Source organism: Saccoglossus kowalevskii, chromosome 4 (genome assembly GCF_978046115.1).
Source record: "Saccoglossus kowalevskii chromosome 4, keSacKowa6.1, whole genome shotgun sequence".
NCBI classification, from domain to species: domain Eukaryota; kingdom Metazoa; phylum Hemichordata; class Enteropneusta; family Harrimaniidae; genus Saccoglossus; species Saccoglossus kowalevskii.
In genome coordinates, this window is record NC_140644.1 from 39,892,678 (window position 1) to 39,917,678 (window position 25,001).

Sequence of the window (25,001 nt, forward strand, 5' to 3'; positions counted from 1 at the left end):
CAGTGATCAATTACCATTATGTGTGCTCTCAAAACAACATAACTACTTTCTAACATGGCTGGCAACTTTAACAATTATTTCACAACAGGAGTTAATAAGTTATGTATATTTAATGCAGTTATTTTCCACTAATAAGTGAGACTGGTGATGAAAAACCAAGTATGGTTAATCCTACTGTGTTACTCTTGGCAATCAAATCAGTATTATGAAATATTAATGTTAGAAGTAACCAAATTATTTGTACATTGTTGCTATACACAGACTTTACTTTATACACATATTATCAAATAAAACAGATCACTGCTTCATAGGATTACGATATAGGACGGAATGATTAAAATCAATACATTTATTTATTTATTTTAAATTTACATCTCTAAAAATTTTATAAAAAAACAATTGTAATTATTTAAAAGAGAATGAAGAAAGCACTGACTGCAAATAAAAACCTGCACAATAATACTGTTGAGTCAAAAAAGGGAAAAGCCCAAAAGATAAATGGCTAGGGGTGAGAGGTCACATGAAAACCTGATGTGAAATCAAACTAGATTAAATAAGAAATATAAAAGTCAATTGGTCTCTTAGATCAAGTCAAAAATAGTTACAAAAATACAATCAATTGTAAAATTTACATTATAATTATTGATTTGCTATATTAGCATATTTTTTTTTTTTACAAATAAGTGAATTTGTTATGATTTTTGATCAGAAGGTAAAAGTACAATGTCCCTGGATGGAGGTAGATGAACGCCTACCCTACTCCCCTATAAGATGAAAATGGAACTGTCTTCCCACTCAGCACAATCCATTATACCAACTGTATAGGGTATGATGGGCCTTAGTAAGCACTGTAATTGGAAGCAACACTGGTTGGTCTTGGAGATAGTGCTCGCGGTGTACCAAAAGAAACACGACTACTGCTACGTGGACCTGAAATGACATACACCAAGTACATAACAATTAAGTAATCTCTAAATATGGTAACATTGTATGCAAAATGCATACCATATTTGGCAACATGCCTTCAAAACTAATTTACATAAAGATTACGCTGAATGTTGGTATATTGCTATAATTAAATCAACCAAGAATTGCAGATCAAATCTCATGGGAGTACATGTAATTTCAACACACATAATGCTGATAATAATAGAAATATTTACAGCAAACCAGGATGCTTAGTTTCAATCATGCAAATTATTCAACATATGTCATGTTGACAATACTTACTACCGACAGGACTGCTGGATCTAACAGGACTCATAGAACCATTAGCTACAGAGCTAGTCAGACGTCGTGGACTTGCAGATCGGCTACGAGGACTCAAAGCACGTGTTGGGCTACGGCTACGTCGAGGGCTCTACAGTGATATGGTAAAACAAATTTGTGAACAATAATTATATATTGCCAATTATTAATTTGAATTTTTTTAAAAATTAATGAATTATAATGAAATATTTTAATTAATAAATTTATTAATATTTTATGCAATCAATTTTATTTTCAGAAGAGCTAGTTGAGATAAATTACAAGGTCAAAGGTCAAGGAATCATCAGTCATTTACCAGACTAATTTGTTTCTAGTACATGATTTGCAGGTTTCAAGTGTGAGTAATATTTTGTTTGATTATATTAGTACATGATATGCACCATCAATGGTTCTTGTTTACCAAAATTTGTACAAAGTGACCTCACATTTCAAGGAGTTCGCTGTACTGTAAGTCAAACGTTACAAACAGTGGTATATTAAATGAATAATTGGATGATTATTTTAGTTATTTTATAATAACAGCTTCAAACAAATGGTGTATACTTATTATGTATTCACACAAAAATTGCATTTGAAAATAAACCCACAAATTAACTATTGAGATAGAGCAACTTCTTTATATGCAAATTAAATAAGACTTTGAATCACTGGAAAGGCATGCATGTTTATTATGATGTGTACTGACCAGTGCAAGAGATGCACCACGTCTGGTGACCGCTTCTCCTTTCAGCAACACTTTACCAGTAGTAGTATCAATCAAAGCGGGCCATATGAAGTGGCTAACCAGTGGTGCACTATACTCAGAATCATAACTACGTCGGTACCTTAACAAATCAAAATATGATATCATTATTAGTCCTACTAATCTACAAGATATGTAATCTCAGTTGTACCTCTCTCAAATTGACACAAACTAACTCTAGAGGGCAGTATTTTTGTTGTAAAAGATTTTTCTTACAGCCGAATGTTATTAGTCAAAATATTACATGATACAACCCATTTAAAGAACAAATCAAGTGATTGTGAACAAAATATGTTGTAGTAGTTTAATTATAAAATCATAGACAAGCAGTCTACAATATGAAAAGGGTGCATGTAACCATGACAATGCATATCACTGCTAATTATTGTTTTTTAAAGCGCGGTGGTCGTAGCGCAGCGCGTGTTGGAATTTCATGTAAATAAACAATGTATTTTACATGCATTGTATACGTTGCTATGAGTTCCATATCGAAGAGGACGCGGCACGACGACTGCCGCCCTTTAAGCATATGCTGGTGTTATGTAACATGCCTTAAAATTAATATATTGCAAGGTGTTAACAAATGTCATGGATTCAAATATTTTAAAAATTGTTTTAACAAAACATATTGATAAGACATTTTACATGCTAGTTTAGTTGAAATAAATTTAACTATCAACCTATTTAATGCCATTTAGTGCATTTATAGCAAAAGCAATCAGAATTTCACACTAATTTATTTTCACAAGAAATGTTTATATCAGATTTGAATCACGGTCAGTGTTTATTATGAATGTGTTCCTTATAATTCATAAATTAAATACATATTAATTTGTTTTTATATGCATCGTTTCTGTGGTGACAATATTGAAAACATCTACACACAGAATGCACCTCGATCACCAATTCAATCTCATTCATATATGTGTAGCTGAAGTTGGACTCCAAGATAATTCATGTACCTTTATTTGGGAATTTGTGAAAAATTCAAGCCATTAAAAATTGTATGTAATAGCACATAACCCAATAAACAAATATGAATGGTTTTAGTCAGATTGTAACTTTAATAATTTCAACAAATTATCACATGATAACCAAGGATTAAGCTTGACACAGTCAGACCAACTTCTACAACTCCTTCAAGTTATATTCAAGTAAATGTGCAATAATAACTTACTTGGAATCTTCAAAAACATCACCATCACATGCAGGTGCAATATCTACAGGGGACGGCAATGCAGACATAGACCAAGATACCTTGACACACTCGCGTATAAACAAAGTCAAGACACGGAAATCCATTTCTGGAGGGAAGCAAATGCTGGGATGTCTCTTCATAGCTCTCAACACATCCTGAGGAAAGTGAGAATGAATACAGAGATTTGTCACCAGGACTTGACACATAGGCCTTGGTAATGTTATTATCCCAACAATTCAGTATAACCTATAAAAACTGAGTCTAACACCTAAGAGACTGACAATTGACACCTCAGTTGAGTTTTTTCTGTATAGTCAAAAATCTGTAATTATTTGTTAGAGGCATTAAGCAATTGATGTGAAGACTATGATGATTGACTGACCTGTACAATGGTGTGTACATCTAATAGCTGACCATTCTTGTTGATATAGTTCTGTACAGCCTCTTCCAGTGTTTCTGGACCAGTATGTGTTGTACTTAGAGTAGCTCGTACTTTACTCTTGTACTGTCTGAATGCTATCTTAGTAGCATGGAATGACTCCTGTATGCAATAATAAAATAATTAAGTATAATTATAACACACCTAGTTATGACTGGTTAATCTGCAGTCACAAGACATTACAGAGTTTTACAGATAAATCAGTTAATTTCTCATTACCCATCCATTTGATTTGCACATGGTAACCTGGGCACTAAATATTGGTTGGGAGATATAAAATTGAAAATGGCTACCTACCTGGACACAAGCAAAGATTATTTCTTGGTTGAGTTTATGATCATCGCTGTGGTTACGCAAAATGTCCATTGCATCCATACGATCATGTGCAAACATATCACTGAATCTGGACAAAAGATTAGCTTGGCGTATACGCTGCACAACATCATTGCTAACAGATAATGGTTTGAGATTGATACGTGGACTTGGGGTGTACGGCAAGTAAACATCATCCAATCTGTAAAACATTGCAGTGCATTATGGGTTTAAAATATCTCATCTTCCCAGCATGTTAAAGTGTATTGTATATTTTAAAAAATACATGTGTAAATCCATAGAAAATATTCATTTATTTTCTGCTATACCTACCTTCCAGTCAAAATGGCTTTCTCCTCTCTTAGATATTCCACATCTTCACGTAGGCGTCTCATTTCTATTTCCAAATCGTCTATAATACCAGATTTACTTTTATACAGTCTCAGCTCAGTTTCAGTATCAGTTAATCTGTAAGAAATCATCAGCCACTATATTGACATCATCACCACCAATAAATCACTCACTCTCATTTCCCCGAACTGACAAATCACTGGTAGCAATAAATTACTTAAAGTGTGGCGGTCATTGCTCCATGCATGAGTGAGATACGAGTTTTATGTAAACAAAGATGGCAACTTTGACTGTTGCGCAGACCAACAAGTATAACAAGCAGCCTATCGGCTGAGATAGCTCCACTGTTAGCAATGCACATTGCAATTAAAGAACAGAAGATATCATTAGAAAATGAACAATATGTATAGTATCAAAGCAATCAGACTTGCTGTTTTCAACAAGCAGTCAAAAATATAACTTTTTTCCAAAAATTACAAAAATATTCATCAAAATTAGAGAATTGAAGATATCATCATGAAATGAACAAATCTAAGAGAGGTCTACCCAAGGTACATATACACCAAGTATCAAAGCATTCAGGCTTGTAGTTTTCAAGAAGAAGTCGAAAAAGTATAACATTGACATGAACGACGGACAACGACAACGACGGACAATCACTCATATGATAAGCTCCACTCGACAAAGACGACAGCAGAGCTAAAAAGTATGGACAAATTTGAGCCAGAAGGTCTGGGGGTGAAAAATAACCAAGCAACACAATACTATATATTTACCTTTGTTTAAGACGTCTCACCTCCTCATCTGACATAATAGCCTCTCCTGTGGCTTGTCTTTGAATACTTTCCAGTTCATTTTTAGTACCATCAAGTCTACAAATATAGATGTATTACACGTACAGACTAATTTCAGGTGGTTGACACAATTACAATGCTGATTGGTCAGTGTATGTTGTGTTACAGGGATATGATTGCTGATTGGTCAGTGTATGCTGTGTTACAGCGATATGATTGCTGATTGGTCAGTGTATGTTGTGTTACAGCGATATGATTGCTGATTGGTCAGTGTATGTTGTGATACAGCGATATGATTGCTGATTGGTCAGTGTATGTTGTGTTACAGCGATATGATTGCTAATTGGTCAGTGTATGCTGTGTTACAGTGATATGATTGCTGATTGGTCAGTGTATGTTGTGTTACAGCGATATGATTGCTGATTGGTCAGTGTATGCTGTGTTACAGCGATATGATTGCTGATTGGTCAGTGTATGTTGTGTTACAGCGATATGATTGCTGATTGGTCAGTGTATGTTGTGTTACAGCGATATGATTGCTGATTGGTCAGTGTATGCTGTGTTACAGTGATATGATTGCTGATTGGTCAGTGTATGCTGTGTTACAGTGATATGATTGCTGATTGGTCAGTGTATGTTGTGTTACAGCGATATGATTGCTGATTGGTCAGTGTATGCTGTGTTACAGTGATATGATTGCTAATTGGTCAGTGTATGCTGTGTTACAGCGATATGATTGCTGATTGGTCAGTGTATGTTGTGTTACAGCGATATGATTGCTAATTGGTCAGTGTATGCTGTGTTACAGTGATATGATTGCTGATTGGTCAGTGTATGTTGTGTTACAGCGATATGATTGCTGATTGGTCAGTGTATGCTGTGTTACAGCGATATGATTGCTGATTGGTCAGTGTATGTTGTGTTACAGCGATATGATTGCTGATTGGTCAGTGTATGTTGTGTTACAGCGATATGATTGCTGATTGGTCAGTGTATGCTGTGTTACAGTGATATGATTGCTGATTGGTCAGTGTATGCTGTGTTACAGTGATATGATTGCTGATTGGTCAGTGTATGTTGTGTTACAGCGATATGATTGCTGATTGGTCAGTGTATGCTGTGTTACAGTGATATGATTGCTAATTGGTCAGTGTATGCTGTGTTACAGTGATATGATTGCTGATTGGTCAGTGTATGTTATATTACAGCGATATGATTGCTGATTGGTCAGTGTATGCTGTGTTACAGTGATATGATTGCTAATTGGTCAGTGTATGTTGTGTTACAGCGATATGATTGCTGATTGGTCAGTGTATGCTGTGTTACAGTGATATGATTGCTAATTGGTCAGTGTATGTTGTGTTACAGGGATATGATTGCTGATTGGTCAGTGTATGTTGTGTTACAGGGATATGATTGCTGATTGGTCAGTGTATGTTGTGTTACAGGGATATGATTGCTGATTGGTCAGTGTATGTTGTGTTACAGGGATATGATTGCTGATTGGTCAGTGTATGTTGTGTTACAGCGATATGATTGCTGATTGGTCAGTGTATGCTGTGTTACAGTGATATGATTGCTAATTGGTCAGTGTATGTTGTGTTACAGGGATATGATTGCTGATTGGTCAGTGTATGTTGTGTTACAGCGATATGATTGCTGATTGGTCAGTGTATGTTGTGTTACAGGGATATGATTGCTGATTGGTCAGTGTATGTTGTGTTACAGCGATATGATTGCTAATTGGTCAGTGTATGCTGTGTTACAGCGATATGATTGCTGATTGGTCAGTGTATGCTGTGTTACAGCGATATGATTGCTGATTGGTCAGTGTATGTTGTGTTACAGCGATATGATTGCTAATTGGTCAGTGTATGCTGTGTTACAGCGATATGATTGCTGATTGGTCAGTGTATATTGTGTACAGAAGTATAATTGCTGATTGGTCAGAGTATGTTGTGTACAATGTGATGATTGCTGATTGGTCAGTGTATGTTGTGTACAGAGGTATGATTGCTGATTGGTCAGTGTATGTTGTGTACAGAGGTATGATTGCTGATTGGTCAGTGTATGTTACAGTGTTCTCCCCAGGATGTAAACAGCGTGGCGGTCCCGCCACAGTGCTTCAATTTGCCGCCACACTGGTCTGACACTGCCACGGTGATTAGCAAGACCGCCACAGTGCTTTTTTCATTGGGGATCTCGTCACGCTGGTCGGCCCGATCGGCACTCAAAATTAGCGACCACCACGAAAACGCGTCCGACTATTGTCATATTGTTATTATACTTATGTACCGGCCGACAAGCATCCTGCCAGTCGTAAATAATACTGTAAAGGGGTTAATTATTCATTGGGTTTTAATTTGGCTTATTTCGCTGACTGGAAAATGCGCTAATTAAAACCCAGTGAATATGTAAAATTTAGCATAGAACACATTATCTAAATGATAAACCGTGAATTTAAAACCCAAAGAATATGCCTGAAATGGCAAATCAGTGAAATTTAAACCCAGTGAAAATTAGTCATTTTACAGTAATTTGGAAACAATAGACATAGTCGTGCGATGTTGTATCGGCTTTAAACAATACAAGTCAATTTTGTAAAATTAGCACTTCTTTGTTTGTAAGTAAATATTTACTGACGAGAGATGCAGTCTTTAGATTGATAGCTAAAATTCTTTCAAAATCAATTCCACGACGATGTAACATGGGCAAAGCGGAGTTCACGATCAGTTTACGCTACTCAAGAAAAAACGTGTTTATTGCGTGATTGGGTAAAATACATTTGAACTGTTATCATTGTAAATCATGTAAAAATTCTTATTTCAAGACTTCTTTTACCTTTCAAAAATTGCTAATCAGCTCTTTCGAAAACCAACATGCAGTTTTCATCTGAAATCCATACCAACACATCGTGCTACGACATTGCTTTACTTCCGCAATGTAATTTTTATGATCACGATCATTCGGAAAACTTCGGGTTCTACCGGCATTACCATGCTGCATTCTGATTGGTTATGGCGTTTTTGACCCACCGGGTCAAAGGACATATGCGGTCAACTAACGCATCACAGCTATCATGGCGGGTCTGTGTTTTTCACAAAGTGATCGAGTGATCAAAAATAATTTCTCCCGATAAAACTAGTTCAAATTTTACGTTTTTTTCATATAAAAAAAGAAGTATTTAATTTTTGCATGGCATCATGACTGAGTAAGAGAAATTATTGGTATAACCGGTGTATAACATCGCGAAGTAAGTTATGTCACGTCGTAACTTTGATGATTGTTTGGAAGTATTATTTGTTCGTTCATTTACTGTAAATGTAAACGTTGTAGAAGCTGATGGTCGGAATAATAACCAGCAATCTGCCAAATAATTACGTGGTCGATTTTTTGAAGGAGAATTTTGTAGTAAATAAGATCATGAAAGTCTTGAACATAATCCTGGCTGGAACGTTTCAGATGAGTTTCATTTAACCTTTTACAATTTATTTGTTTCTTTTTAGTCTGCAGCATTTGCATTTCGAGAATGTTTCATTTTTAAATTCTAACTCTAAGTTGTGAAACGTAAATTTTTGACTCAAAAAAAAATATTTGCACTGTGACGGAGCTCATTAATATTACAAAAGTGCCCAAAATAAAAGTGTTTATAACACTGTGTAAAGCAAATAAATATCTGCCACTTTGTCTTTGAAAATATATGTTGTTTATTGTGTGGGTGTAAATGTGCTTTGGTCAATTTCTATTATTATGTTAAAGGATATTCAAATTAGGCCGCCACAGTGGTTTAAATTCCTGGGGAGAACACTGTGTTATGTACAAAGTGCTGACTGCTGATTGGTCAGTGTATGTTGTGTACAAAGTGCTGATTGCTGATTGGTCATTGCGTAATGGTTAACATGCTGACTATGAATCAAAAGGTAGAAACTTACTCTTTTTTCAGATCTTCAGCTTCAGTTCTTGATGAGTTTAGATCTCTTTCTAAGTCATCTAACTGTTGCTCGTATTGGTCTTGTAATTGTGCTATTTGTCTCTCTTTATCAGCTGCCTCAGCCATGATATGCAGACTGGTGTCTGTAGAAACACTACTAGCAGTGGCCAGGAAACCCTGTCCCAGCCATGGTAACAAACGATTCTTTAGAACGTCTGCACCACCATACATACCACCTTTGAGGAAAGAGTAATAAACAAAATTTGGGTTGAAAATCTAAAAGTATGTCCTTTAATTATATTTAAATATGCCAAGGGTGATTTAGGTTCTGATTTTGAAAACAAAAAGTAAATATGTGTACAATCCCAGGGACTAACAGCTAACCCTTTAAATATGCAATCCAAGGGATACACAGCTAACTCTGTAAAGTGTGTAATCCCAGGGATTGACAGCTAACACTTTAAAGTGTGTAATCCCAGGGATTGACAGCTAACCCTTTAAAGTGTGTAATCCCAGGGATTGACAGCTAACCCTTTAAAGTGTGTAATCCCAGGGATTGACAGCTAACACTTTAAAGTGTGTAATCCCAGGGATTGACAGATAACCCTTTAAAGTGTGTAATCCCAGGGATTGACAGCTAACACTTTAAAGTGTGTAATCCCAGGGATTGACAGCTAACACTTTAAAGTGTGTAATCCCAGGGATTGACAGATAACCCTTTAAAGTGTGTAATCCCAGGGATTGACAGCTAACACTTTAAAGTGTGTAATCCCAGGGATTGACAGCTAACACTTTAAAGTGTGTAATCCCAGGGATTGACAGCTAACCCTTTAAATATCATACCTTCTGCAGCACACATATTCAGCAAATTAAACAGCTGTCCTTGAAGACGTGAATTCAGTTCAATTAACTCACAGCAACTACCAACATTCTGGTCACATGTATTGATCTGAAATAAACAAAAACTGGCTTAGATATTGAATCAGTAAGCACTGTGTGCTAGTAAATTTGATGACATAAGGAATAGACAATATATCTCATTATTATGCAATAAACAATAGAATTTACCCATCCATGAAACACTGTAACGAAGTGTTCAAAAGTGTTATGGAAGTGTTTGAATGTCCTTATTTTGTAATTGTGCACTATGTCATGTTCACATCACATTAAAACACTTTCCTTTGTTTATTTTATTTTAGTGTGTATTGGAAATAGAATCCCATCACCGAACACAAAACTTTCTTTGTTGTGAAGTTACCATTTCAGGCTGTTATCTCTTATAATATGAGTATGCATGTATGGCAATGCACAAACCTCCACTATGCATCGGTTGCTATGGTTACTGTTCTGCCTTTCTCATATTACACCATTCAGTGAATATATTAAATATTTGTTTTGATTAAATTTTAATATCAAAAACCTATAGTTCAGATCAGTCACATGAGGGCGTGAAAAATGTACTCGTAGCTCTGGTCATTGTGTGTCAATTTAAAAAAAAAAAGAATAAAAGCACATGATGATCATGCAAAATTTTCAAAAAAAAAATGACCAGTAACTTTTTTTATTTTTTCATTTCATGTTTTTTTTAAAAGCACACTGGTGGCGCTATAACTGTTGAACAGTAATGTAGAGTGTGTTTTTATTGATTAATAAATGTAAATATTAAACACATGACCCTTTAAAGTGGAATGTTACTACAGTATGAGTGACAATTTAGTAAGTAATCCCAATAAACAATTAAGTAGTTTTTTAATCTTATGAGATATTACAATCCCATATTCTGTGAAACCAACACTTTTTCTTTTTGTTGGATTACACATTAGTCCACGATTATCAAACCATGAACCCAGATGGGAATATTGTGATAGCACTTTTAGCTGCTGGAAATATTCTTAGCAGGCAATGCCCCCTAGTTTACCTCATTTTATAACAATACACAGCACATTTGTGACAGATTGATATTTATGACATCTCCTCAAGTAAAAACAATTTCTCAATTTAGAATACAACTAATACTTTGCAATACTAGTAACTTCCTTTATTGCTTTGCAGCTACATTAGAAATTAGCATAACAATAGCCCTCAGAATATAGTGAAACTTGCACAATAGCAGATAACAAAGGATTGTGACTGGCCTGGGATTGGATAATACAACACAGGCAGTGCTTGTTATTCTTTACCCTGGTTTATTGTACACAGAGTTTACAACTGAGTGGTCTTGAATAGACTCATGATTGGTCAATGAATAAAATCCTACCTTAAAGAGATTTAAAAAGTAGGGTAGTACACATGCATTTAGCAACTTTCTGTAATTCATACATACATGTTAAATCCATATAACAACTAAGAATCTTGCCAAATCAAATCTTATTAAATCAAATACATGGAATAGCATTTTGAAAAGCCGTACATGATAAAGATATAGGTAATTAGCTTGTTGTTAAGTTGGTAACATAGACATTATATAAGAACCCAATAACATATTTCATTATAATATCCAAAAAATGATATAATAATAACCATTCTTGGCATTTTGGCTTGATTATAATTATTTGGGTTTGATTTTGCCTTGATAAATATGATAAATATATAAATATGCTTACTCTTATTTATATCAATTTCATGTAAAGCATAATAGTAATTTCTATATTCTTTTGACTACTAGTATTCATTTTGTTCAGATGTAAATACCAACAAAAGGTTAAAAGCAGCAGTCCACTTTGCCTTAATTTTGATGAGGTGGTAAAATAGTTTAAGATTACTACATTTCTTATAGTAATGACATTCAACAAATTTTGACTGACTGTCAACTGCTATGTAGGATTTCCACTCGTTAAACAATGACAATACTCTTTTATCTTCAGTACTGTATATGTGCACTGAACGAGGAATTGTCATCACTATGGCAACAAGAAGGGTAAATAAATGTCACCACCATACAGTAGTCATTACTGTTTCCATAGCAACCAGTTGAGTATGTATTTAAGGTGTACAACTCCCCTGAAGTTGACATGAAACAACGACATGCACCATTTTCCTAAAACCAGGATCAATCTAAGCCTAGCAGCACAACTATGCCTGTATGTCAAAGCAGGCAGCCTAATAATGTAATATCTGATAAACTTGTCCTGAATGTCTGTTTTTTAAGATGATGCATTCTTCATATAAACAAGGCATCGTCGTAGCAACACTTCTACCATGGGCGTGAAGAGCCCTGTTATCAAAAACTGTCCAAGTTATGATACAATGATAATCACTATGATACTACCTTCTAAATGTGTCGCTGACCTTACCTATAAATCACTGGCAAATGTGCATATCAAATTTTGGCACAGATCCAAATATCAGTGCAAATTTTATACTGCTTATTTAGTAACAAAATATGTTTTTGTCAATTATCAATATTTTTTTTTTTAATATGGTAACAAAACAACTATTGTGTCCTCACTAAGTTAAAACTCCATTAAAATTCCATTTAAGTAATCACAAATAATATTTAATTTAAAAAAATAAATTTGATTATCATGTCATCTTGATAGTGGTTAGTCATAAAGTAATCAAAGATGAGAGATTGAATGTTACGATTGCTACAACAACGGATACAACTTTATTTTTGTCGTTTCGCTTATTACACATAACTTCCTTTAAATCTGTATTGAATTTAAATGCCCTAAGTGTAACAGGAATATCACATAGCGGCACAATTTCCTTTCAACAACACGTTTCGTATTTGCAGCCACCCAAAAGGGACATGCATTCAGTTAACAAGTTTGATAGCATTCAATTTAGTCATATTATTCGCGCCGTTATCAAATGTGGCGATTGTTATAAAACTGTTAGCAACGAGACGATTGTTTTACACCACTGTGGAAACCAGGCACGCTAATACTCTTGGCAACCGTGTGGGGTACCAACGCAACTTGAAGATTTTTACCTTTAATACCACTAAAAATATATGAAAAATTCCCAATTTTCGAATATGAGGTGCATGAATAACTGACAAGGCGTGTTTTATCTTACCATATAGTTGCTGTTCCATCTTTCTACTTTTTCTTGCAAAAGAGTAAACGCACCAGTGGTCGCCAAACGTCTCAGGGAATCAGCCATCTTTACTACTGTATAGACGCTACGCATGCGCTGTGCTATTTGTTGAAAGATTTCACGTTCAACCATTCGAAACGGGGGTGGAAGGTACGAGCCCATGAGCCCAAAGTAAGAGACGCTTAAAATAGTTGGACAGCGGCCAGTAAGGCAAACAGATGAGAGGTAACTAGCGGGTCATACCAGTGCGACCACAAGCATTGCCATGGCATTTACAACATTGAAATGACGCGATTTAATCTATTCATTTAATTGTTCTACAATGTTATTTCAGTATTTGGCTGCAGGCCTTCGAATGTACGCAGATGTCAATGTTCTTAATTTTATTTAACCACTGACGCTTCTGCTGCAATGAACTATCATTCTGTTGTGACGTCATAACAATAAAAGTTGACAGGGAAGGGCTATTCAAGGTCTAACAATAATACCATTAGTATATTGTCTTATCACAAAAGTATAATGTCTTTCAACAATACACAATTCTGTTTTGATGTTGGTTTGTTTGTATGTTTCCCTTTTTTCACGTCACGGCAAAATTGTTCTTTTTTATTGTATTACACGAATACAACTTACAGCTTTATGATTCGTAACTAGGCTTGGTGTTATAGATTATAATGAATAACTCGAGGTGCTATCCGGTTCATTCATGGGGTGATCCCCAAAGATGAATGCCTGAAGGCCATAGCCGATCGTCTGGCTCTCTCAACACAAGTCCGCCTTGAAAAGACCCTACTGTGAGGTCGGAATTCTTGTGTATTTTTTAGCTGATATCCATGGGTGTTTTCGCGTTTCAATATTATCGAATTAATATGAAGAAATATACCCCATCATTAAATTAATGACTTTCTGTTAATACTGCTTGCCAACGTAAAGTTGTACATATAGTTACTATGGTTACGAATGCCAACATAAAATTGTACTTTAACTGTCTCTGTAATAATTAGTATTTAATATTTGTTTTAACCGTGTAGTCTTATTTATTGGTTGTTTAAAAAAATGACTATGCATTAATTAATATAATTATCTCTGTGTGCCGTTTTAATTCAGACTCCCTGGACCGTGACTAAAGGTATCAACTGCGCATGCTCACAACCACCCGTCACCCATAAACACAATACTAGTATCTATGATAATCAAGACAATCCGATAACATCCGAACATATATCCAACCTTTGACACCAACTTTTTATACTATTTTGGAATGGTGACATGCTACTCCCCATCAAATGTATATGCGATAAAATAAATTAAGAGAAAACAACTTTTCTGAAATGAAGTAGCACATTAAATTGTTTGAAATTATTCGCATAATTCGTACTTTGTTTCTAAAGCAAAAGTGACTGAAGCCAACAACTGTTTAGTACGTGTCAGATCTCATCTTTTGAAGATCCTAAATCACGGGTTAATGGTCAATAATCGATATTACGTAACTCAGCCTTTGAATATTCAAGGTTTATTAAATGTGGACGCAAATATGCTCCCTTCACCCCTGACTGTTGACATATCCTAGTAATATTGAAGATTACTTCGTTGCATGGGCGCATTTAGCCAAGCTGTAGTGACGTCCCGAATAGCAGCCACCAAATATGGCACGAATATTCGATATAACGTATCACGTGACATCATTTAACCTTTTGACAGTTTGGATGCTCACGCTTAACAAAAATAATACAGTGAAAATGTCATTTAAAAAAGTCACATAAAAGTCTCATAAAAGAAAAGCAATATCATCCTGAAAAGAAATCCAACTCAAAACTGGTGAACAAAGTATATTTTTCACCAAGTTGTCGCCCAAACTTTCTGTGAAATCCTTAATTTTATTTATTTATAAGGTGGCTCGAAAAGTCGAATGGGCGAGTCCAGACGTTCTGTCCAAAACACCAATGTATGTACAATTATTTTGTTGCGATCATTTTAACATTACTTTGTTCTTATTTCCCGACACGTCATATCAACTATTTGTTACTAGAATAAATTTATATTGACTACAAGATCGGTCTTTCAATTCAAATGTTCAGTCATTTTAAATGAAACCACTCTCTTCCTCGCCTAATATTGAACTAGTCGTCATAGCCATGTGTATGTGGGAGGCGAAAAAGGAGTATATTTCCGGGGGGTCAACTCCACCTATAGCACAGCAATCTTTACGGGTTTTTTGTTTGTTTCTTCGGGAAAGTGTTATATTATACCGTAAAACAATTTACCTCCCCCGCACAACACGTTTGACTGTCGCTGTGCTAGAAAGGACCGAAGCCTCAAAGGGCCATAGGAGTATTTCGTAATACATGTAATAATGAATATTTTGACAGCAAATACATGAACATCAGGCCCGTAACCAGGATTTTGCTTGGGAAGTTTCTTTTTACTCTCTGAGGGACCAACTCGCACAGAAGGCGTAAGCTTCTGGTGGGCATGCTCCCCTTGAAAATTTTGAAATTTCTGAAATGGCATTTCCTACCTTTTTGAGAGGATTTCAAAGGAAATATCAGAGACACTCACATAACTGCTCCAGTTTCTGTGAGTGCCGTGATCACTTCCTCCTCCGAACGTTTTACTGGCTTTGATGCCACATTACAATTACATACTTGTAATTGCTCCTTTTAAGCCCGGTGTCAGACGAAAAATCTTCCGTTTGCTAAATCTTTCGGGTAAGGTCGCAGTGAAGTTCTTGAATTTTTCCGTGATTTAGTGGATTCTTGTAAATAATATGCATGGTTCAATGAAAACAAATCTCTGCTGTTGGTGCATCGGCAGATGGCAAAGTGGGGAGTTTTGGCCACGAAAGTTTTGGACACACACTGGCACATGTTTTATATCTTGTTGATTGAATATTTGAAGTTCTATAAATTTATATTTAAATTATTTGATTCATACTTATAACTCGTACATTGCAAGTATTTACATTCGAGAATTATATGCCTTTCCAGGACTAGTTTAATTTGCAGTCTGTAAGTTTGATACTGATTTTCGAAAATAAAAATGTTTTAAAGATTTACATCGACAGACGCACCAGACGCATTTTAACAAGTTTATATATTTATTGGTTATGTATGTATAATAACACATCGACATTTTGTAATCGTATATTAAGTTGTTCATACATATAATTGTATTTTAATACTACCTTATACTAGTAGCTTCGCGGGGAGTAGGGCTTTGTCGCAGTAACTGGTCCTTTCATCGTTGTTGAGAATTAAAGTTTTTATGGTTCTTTAACAACTTGCGCTATTCTGGGAATACCATCCTTAGAAGCTATTAATTTTCCCTTATGATTTGTGCAGTTGCTCTGGCAGAAGTTTCAAAATAAGACCCATGCTCTGATAATGCCCATAGTTTAAAAGACCAAGATCATTATGATCTCATTGGTGTTACAAAGGATGGTTGAATATTTTTTATTAAAATTAATAATCCCCATAACCGTTTTCCAATATAGATAAATTATAGTACGTAACAAATATATGAAATATTAATTATTTTATTATATAAACTTTACAAAAGTAATCAATATTTTTCCTTGGTAGAATGATGTGTAACTTCATATGGGAATCCCGATAAAGTTCACAGCTGGCGATTTAGCAATACCCCGGGTCAGAGATAGTCAACTTCTTGTGAATTTAATTACCTAACGTTTTTAAGGTTCACGTGCTGCAAGTTACAGAGCACGTACCTAAGCGGTCGTTTCTCGGCAAACAATTAAGCCAATGCATATTTGATGTCGAAATCGCGAAATTCTCCGTTTTTACGCAATCTGGAAAGTTCGAATTACTAAATGAAGTACAGGACGACGAAGCTGAAATATTCAAGAACATACAAAAAATTATATCTCGAAAGTGAATATTTGTGGTGTATTTTAAGTCTAACCATGGAGTTATAAACCTCCATGGTCTAACCAAACCGGAAGTAGAAATTTACACTAAATATCTAAGCATATTTTAGTATAAGGTAGTAACAACTTGTCAATGATTATGGGATTATTTGTAAGCATGAGATTGTTATGTGAAGTTCATTAATGCAATACTGTGTGATGATGCTATCTTCAGAGCCTAAGTGATTCAGACTATTGGCGATCCACGCTCCGCTAGGATTGCTGTCATGGATTTGTTTTCGCGTATCTGTTGACCGACTTAATTAGCTGATTATTAGCGAATTGCGTGTTATGTCTGTCATCGTTTAGGCCTATTTGAAGTTTTGGACGGAACTTGGCTCAGTGATTTGGAATTAATTACGAGATAACCGTCGCTATTCTGACTACTCATTCTGACAGTTGGTATCCGTAGTTATTAATGTAGTGAACGATTAATCAAAAGATATAACGTGTTCAGTACTTAGTGTGATTGGCTTTATGATTGAAGGTTACGCCCTAGAGTCTTTTTACTGTTTTGTAATTGGTTAGAGTTTTGAAAATGAATAAAGAGAGTTTGAGTTGGTCTTGGCAAGTACTCCACGATAGACGCAGTCCTGGAGAGACTTGGGGCGAGCCTTGACGCAGTCTAAAAGAGTCTTGGGTCAGCCTTGCGATAGTCTTGGGGATTTTTCCCCAGGGCGCCGTGTCTTATAGAGTGCTCGAAAGACCGACTAAGACAAGAGTTGAAACGTATTTCGTTGTGTGCGTCTTATTTGACTGTAAAGTATAAGTGACTTTCCCGATCCCGCACCTCAAGGGGACAAGATATAGAGACGAGACGAGATTCCCCCCTGACAGGTGTGGAGAACCCAGAGGGAGAAGAATTTCCCCCCTGATATTGCCCTTAAAATCACTTGTGTGTGTGTGATTTCCAGTGTTTTCACGTATTAATTCTTCTGTGCTTTTTTTGGCTTGGCCGATTTGGCTCAAACTTGGCAGGCAAGTCACACCTTCACTCTAGTTAGGTTGTAAAATCTGAAAACAAATTCTGGCCCACCGTTTCCATGGTAACAACAAAAAAACTGATTTTTTGAATACCTTCGCGCCAAATGTATCACACTCTACATTTCTAGGATTAAAAAGCACGGACGTAGCTCATTCTACTCAGCTTGAGTGTGGGCACAAATTTCCTTTGTTTATTTTTATTACCGAGAACTTTTCACCAGCAACGAATTTTAACTTCTCTGTGATTGTTTTGGCTTGGCTGATTTTGTACATACTTGACAGGTAGGTCATACCGTCACTGATTGGAAAAAAATCCTGGGCCACCACTGTCATTGCAACAGCCAAAAACTTTTTTTTGAATACTTTCACCCCAAATGTATTACCTCAAAAGTGAATATTTGTGGTGTATTTTAAGTCTAAAAGGACCGGAAGTGGAAATTTGTTAGTACTCTAAATATCCAAACATATTTTAGTATAAGGTAGTAACTAAAGTTGTTTTGTAACATTGCTAGTAAATGTTTACAAGTTACTCCAAATATTATCAAAGTTAAAATCAAAGAGTTGTTAATATTATATACCAGGCAGCGGTCTTAACTGTCGCCACACCAAATCCAAAAGAGACGACTAGAAAACATGGCTGGTAGCTGGAATAGTACCTGTATTTATTAGAGAAGACGATTTTCATCAAATGAGTTACGAAGATTTTACGAACAGGTTGACTAAGAACTAAGATTATAGATTGTAGACGAAGACGGTCAGTGCAAGGACTTGCCTCCAAACGATCGCTTCAGACAATTAGTACTAGAGAATATGCGTTTAAATACAACCGGTTCTACAGCGAAAGCAACGATTTTTACCAAACCACTGAGAAATCCGTCTCGGGTGTATGGGTGGGCAGTGGTAGCAAACAGAGATTATAATACCAGTATTAAACATGTATTATAAATCCACTAATGTCCTGGCGTGCACCAACAGTAAATAATGACGCACGATCCACTCCAAGGATCTACATTTACTGGTAACTGGACATGAATGAATGAATGAATGAATGAATTATAAAATACTAGTACCCATGTTAAAATAATACATAGAACATCTACAAACAATTGAATTATTTTGTACTCTACTTTCATTGACCCTAGTATACAAGTGCAACCAAACTACATGCTCAGGAAACTGCATTCATAAATCTGAGTAAACCTTGATGTAACTTTAATAACAACTTGACTTCTTTGTCAATTCAGGTCTTTGTCTATTACCAGGACCTGGGTTTGTTTCGTTATCACCACTATAATTCCCATCAAAATGTAGCCCTGACACCCCTCAACATTTCCTGCTGCGGCTGGTTCACTGATTCAGATCAAGGTCATGAGCATGCTCAGTTGCTCTGTCAGTGTAGTAGAGAGAGGTAATTTTGGATGAAAATCTTGAAAAAAATCATGTGCATACTCGGCAGAGACTTGTTCATCAACCTGCCAAGTATCTTCGATATCTGCTGCATAATTTCTGAGGAAATGTTGGAGACGGAAAATGGACATTGACAAAACCTGTTTTAGAAAGTCCCCTTTTCAGGCTGCGACTGAACGGGGACTAAAAAATACCGTGATCACAGTTGTTAGTATAATTTGCATTCTCGATCATTTCGCTGAGGGCGTGCTCTCACTTGAACCGAATCGGCGACTAAACAAGATGGCGACTAATTTTGAGGTAAATGTCTGACATTCTTCCTTGCTTGCTGAATTTGACAGTGGTCTTCTTACACAATAACTAACGATCGATGTTGTTTTAACTGTTCTCTAAATGCTTCGTTTATCGAATCATTATACCCAGCGTCACTCTTCTTGTATATGCCTGTCTAATTCATAGATATCTCGACTTGTTGAGTGGTACTGAAATCGAATGTATTGTTTACTTTTTTTTTTCAACTTCCGTTGTTAGTAATCTTAAACGCCGGAGCTCTTTCGTCGCTGTTAAACAATTTTTGCATTGGTATCTCTATCTGTATTTTGCCTCAAAATCGTATTTCAAGTTCTATGACGCACATTTTGTCTAGACGGCACATACTTGTTAACTGAAAGTGTTTTGACCCAGATCAAATCAAGATTACTAGTACACCAAATGAAAACGTCTCGATACTAGACGGATGTGTCTCAGCCAACTACTCCATGATAGTTGAACTGTACTTTGGATGACCATCTTGAAAAAAAACTTCCCCCGAGATGTTGCAAACTATATCGTCACTAATGTTGGCTATTTTTCAATAAACAAATACCCTTTCCATTGGGTGGGTAGGGGGCATCAAAGGAATTTTTTGAAAAATTTACAGATTTTGTAATCTGGGTGACGAAAAAATTGTATTGTGCATTGTAGTCTCAACTTGTCATATTTGCAGCTTTTTAGTGTCCGTTCAGGCGCAGCCTGAAAAGGGGACTTATAATTCAGGTTATGTCAAATGTCCATTTTCCGGTTTCCGTTTTCCATATTCCATTTTCCGTCTCCAACATTTTCTCAGAAATTCTACAACACGTATCAGTGAAACTTGGCAGGTTGATGAACAAGTCTCTGCTGAGTATGCACGTAATTTTTTTTCCAGATCTGAAAATCCCAAGTGGGTCTTTTTCACGATTTTCATCAAAAATTACCTCTCCCGGCAACATTTACAGAACGTCTGCGCATGCTCAGAATAAATTAATTACTGTAAAATACTTTATTTTTGCTTGCAACATTTTTTTGCTATTTTCGCTGAAGGAATTTTTCAGTTAAAATAAAATCCAGCGAATATACCCTTTTCTTATATTTTACAGTCAACTTGTCAAAAATCAATAAAAATAAATTCAATACAAAACACCCAGAAAAAGTCTTTTCAGCGAATGATAATTCCAGCTGAAATAAAATATTTTACAGTAGATTAGATCTGTGAGTAACGCTGTGATTTCTCCATTGCGTGCAATTTATTATAGTACTGTTTATACATGTATTCTGTTCGGCTCAGTGGTCTCATTCACTAGTTACTAGAAGAACTAGTAACTTTATTTGATTTCAAGAACTTCAAGAAGGCGGCATAAGAGACGTGTTTGCAAAGGTAAGTTCTCCAGTTTCAGCAAAATTGAATGTATATTGGGGAACGATTGGTGTACATTCCGTGACGTACGGACACGAATATTATGATGATTGCCAGCTTTATATTCTTGTGAAAAGTCAAAAAAGCAAACAATTGTCTCCAATCTATTAAACTAGTTCGTAAATTGTATACCCTGTCAAATTATTGTACATGGGGACATAGTTTTCAAGTAAAACGTTATCCGATTATTTGCTTGTGTCGCGATTTCCGAAATATCCACAACTCGGGGGGTGGGGGTGGGGGAGAATGTCCTTGTGTCGATCAATTTATTCATTATATAATAGTAGGTTGCCTAAGATTATATTCGTATTTTTATGTTGTGAGCATTAAACTGTTAGTTGTAATGAAGATTTTGCCGATCTCCTGCGATTCAACATGGCGGATGTACAGTGACAACACGTGTATGGACGGTCGGTCGAGTAGTCTGCAACGGACCATAAAATCGCCCTGCGTTTTTTCTGCAGTTTTCATTCTCTCCTGACGCCTAAAAGAGTCTAATTTATATATTACCGTAGTCATTGACACCTATCCAAGAGTATGATGTTTATTGTGAATAGCCTGAATGGGTAAGCTTCGTTTCGACAATGAGCTGTTATTTCTGTGAACAATGTTAAATTATTCTTTGAATGCTCAGTTTATTTTTGAAAACAACTAATTGTTTGATTTAAAAAAAAAATCATGTCGTTTTCCCCGTCAAAATCAAAGCATAAAGATCTTGCTACAACATCGGTGAATCTCTACAGTACCGCGTTGCGTTCACCTCAAGGTCACTGAACCGTCATTATCATATTTAAATGAGCCACGTGTATTGAAAACTTGGCGGATATCGTATCACATCGAGCATTTACGTTCGACCGAAATCATTTGTTTACGATGAAACTAAGTTGAATATTACTTTCAATTCATAAAAATTCAACAAATTACATTTTTGTGCGTTATTATAATCATTACTGAATAATAATCAACAATTTCAATACTTCGAAAACAAGTAAGTTATTCACTTGCAAAACACAGAATGACCGGATTGTGCTACCGTGATCATTTGCTACCGGTACGGTACTATCCACTAAGCAATGTATTTGTGTTTGTATTTATTCAAAACTTATTTTAGAACATACTTTACTTTTCGTTATCAACAAAATTATAAAAAAATAATGCATATTACATTACATGTATGTGAATTTTTTGGGGGGGATTCAATTCCAACATTTCGCGATGTCTATGAACCAAAGGCCTTTCACTCTTCTCTGAGTGTGACACCTAAACCAGAGGTTTTATGGTGTATAAACTGGCACTAAATGAAAAGGCTGTTAAACCTTATTCAAATACATGTTATTATGTATTTCATTATGAGAACTGACTAAATTAAATGTGATCTTATTTTTAATTGTTTGAACAGAATGATTTATATCGGTAATGACGTTTTCATTCAATATTAATTGTGCAATTGTTAAAATGCCTACCTACACATTTATTGTTTTTGTTTCTGTTGCTCTGAAATAGACATTAAATTAAAAAATCATTCAAAAAAAAAAAGATGTAGCCATGTAGCCCCTTTCTGTTATCTGTTTCCAACGTCTTCCAAAGTAAAACTGGCAAAGGCATGTAATTGCCATACAATCATCAACTGTGGGAAAACTTGTATGTTATTGAAAATCTTTATTTTGTTGTTAGTGAATTAATATAATATTTGAAATGGCGTAATGGTGCAAAATATTCTCCAACAATCGGTCTTCTGGTGGCACTACACTGCGCATTTATGCACAGTCAGTATCCCAATGCGCGATCTCAGCTTACTAAGTGATGATGGTGGTTGAAATGGAAAACTGAATACAAAAATCCAGTAACATCTCAAACGAATTTCTGTCTGCTGTGAATGCATGTTTCATTACATCAAATAAATAACCCAATTTTATGATAGAAGCTTGCAATCTTGTGCCATACAGGGTCAAGTGATTGAGCAATAACAAATGTGATTTTATGTATTAGGTCATTGAATGTATCCAAAAACATGGTACCAATGATCTGAAATTTCAGGAGTGCTCGCTGAAGGTTTATCAATCCTGCGTATTGTCTTGTTCTTTTTCAATCCTGCATTTCAGTTACTAGAATTCATACTAAAAAAATAGTTTCTGTGTTTCTTCTAATAATTCTGCCACTTTCAAAAACAAATATTTTTCCATGGTCAAAATGCAAGAAGAATACAAAACTACTGTGATTGCATAGCGATACCTGTAGGGCCATTGTCAATTAGTTCGCCTGATCAACACAGCGTTATACATAGGGCTGATATTGAATCACAGAGAGTAAAATCTTGTGATACTAATCTCTGGAACCACTCAGATTGGTACATATGTCTTATGAACCCACATGTGTTTATCTTTGACTATACTCATTTTTAAACTATTTTTTTTTTTTTTTTACAGTGGTGCTGTGACCTGCTTCAATTTCGCAAGGCAATTTTTTCTGGGTTCCTACAACATGGAGTGTCAGGGACTTTATTGAAATAACATAGAATCCTGAATATATCTAGAAGTGAAAATTAAATGGTTTACAGTTATTTATACCCATTAATAATAATTGAAATGCAATAATATCACTGCACTAAAAAGACTTCAAACAATTATTGTTGCTTCTCCATTGAAGGTTATGAGCAGACCAACCTTTACTGGCTTCCTTAATTATTACATGTACCGGTACTTGCTCTGAAAACATAGCTTTTACAATTGTTTAAATTAACAGATGTTGTTCTATGTACAATGAATACATTTTAAATAATAAACCTTACTGTATTAATAACAAATTGTATTTGACAACATGAGAATGATTCTGATGCCCAGTGGTGATGTTGAAACAAACCCAGGTCCTGGTAATATACTAAGACCTGATTAACAAAGAAGTCGTGTACATCAAGGTTCACTCAGATTTATGAATGCAGTTTCTTGAGCAAGTATACATGTATGACAAATAGTTTTGTTGCACTTGTGTACTCTGAGATTCTGAACATGGGTCAGTGGAAGTTTTTAGTTGTCAGTACAAAACTCGATTATGGGAAATCACTTTATGATGAGTTGTACCCTCAAAAAGTACATATTTATTCACCTGTTTGCAGATGTTCCTTGTACTACTTTATAATCAAATAACAGAGACTGTGACATTTCATGTCTTGCCTTATCTATATTGATTTTTGCCGTTCAAGTGAAGATTTGTTAAAATATTGCTGATTGTTTTCTTATGTACTGACATAATAATTAATTTAGCTAGTATGTGTGATTATAAATCTTAGAAATATTTTAATGTTTCATTATTTGGTTTTGTCTTGCTACAGCAAGCACCAAAATAAACTGATCATGAAAACTGTTATCTCTCAATCAGTTTTCTTTGAAATACGGTAATATCCCTTGCAGTTGGTGGTTTTTATAACCATTTTTTTTGGTGCCAGTGTAACTGTTGTTCTTGGGCTTAACTAAATCATCATGTTGTGTATGTTTTCCCCAGACCAAAAAATGGAATTTTCAACTGTTTATTAAATAAAACATTTCAACCTCGCTAAAGTACTGCTGTCAACAAGTCAAACATTTCATACTAAATGCAAATCTGTTCGTCCAGGAAGCCATTGAAACAGTAATAATTAATTAATAATTATTAATTAATTTTTTTTTTTGTCTTACAGCGTTCAAATATGCGTCTCTCAATGAGAGAGAAATCGCTTGACAGAAGAAAAATCAACAAAGAACACAATAGCAATTTCCGAGCTGGTTATGTTCATGTTTATGAAGAACATCTGCATAAAACCGGTTTACGTGGACGGAAACGATACCTGGCCTATATTTTGCTTGCTATTTTGTTCCTCATAGTCATAGCAAATTTTATTGTAAGTTTTTGAAGACAAAC

General features: G+C 35.3%; 2 protein-coding genes across 2 annotated transcripts in view; one reads left to right on the forward strand and one right to left on the reverse strand.

The window, feature by feature from the left end:
• Nucleotides 1-698: 698 nt before the first annotated feature.
• Nucleotides 699-13,208, reverse strand: LOC100375445 (mitochondria-eating protein-like). Its single transcript, XM_085498103.1, has 11 exons — nucleotides 13,057-13,208; nucleotides 9,880-9,985; nucleotides 9,038-9,272; nucleotides 5,088-5,183; nucleotides 4,294-4,428; nucleotides 3,946-4,162; nucleotides 3,592-3,750; nucleotides 3,189-3,364; nucleotides 1,955-2,093; nucleotides 1,231-1,360; nucleotides 699-930 (listed from the first exon to the last, which is right to left on the reverse strand). The coding sequence occupies exons 1-11, from the start codon at nucleotides 13,168-13,170 to the stop codon at nucleotides 839-841; spliced, it is 1,599 nt and encodes a 532-aa protein (XP_085354229.1). The 5' UTR covers nucleotides 13,171-13,208; the 3' UTR covers nucleotides 699-838.
• Nucleotides 13,209-19,501: 6,293 nt separating this feature from the next.
• LOC102801818 (beta-sarcoglycan-like) overlaps nucleotides 19,502-25,001 on the forward strand; it is a 34,189-nt gene continuing 28,689 nt past the window's right edge. Inside the window, exons 1-2 of the mRNA XM_085498104.1 lie at nucleotides 19,502-19,693; nucleotides 24,781-24,981. Coding sequence (XP_085354230.1) covers nucleotides 19,517-19,693; nucleotides 24,781-24,981 — 378 coding nt within the window. The 5' untranslated portion in view covers nucleotides 19,502-19,516. The remainder of the gene's footprint in view (nucleotides 19,694-24,780; nucleotides 24,982-25,001) is intronic.

Bases quoted from the DNA above. Each gene is read 5' to 3' on its own strand.
- LOC100375445 (XM_085498103.1), bottom strand. From the start codon at position 13,170: ATGCGTAGCGTCTATACAGTAGTAAAGATGGCTGATTCCCTGAGACGT. The intron at 5,184-9,037 runs GTAAGTTTCTAC...CTATATTTGTAG, and splicing joins GCTGAAGATCTGAAAAAAGA to ACTTGATGGTACTAAAAATG. The intron at 931-1,230 runs GTAAGTATTGTC...ATGTCATTTCAG, and splicing joins ATCCAGCAGTCCTGTCGGTA to GTCCACGTAGCAGTAGTCGT.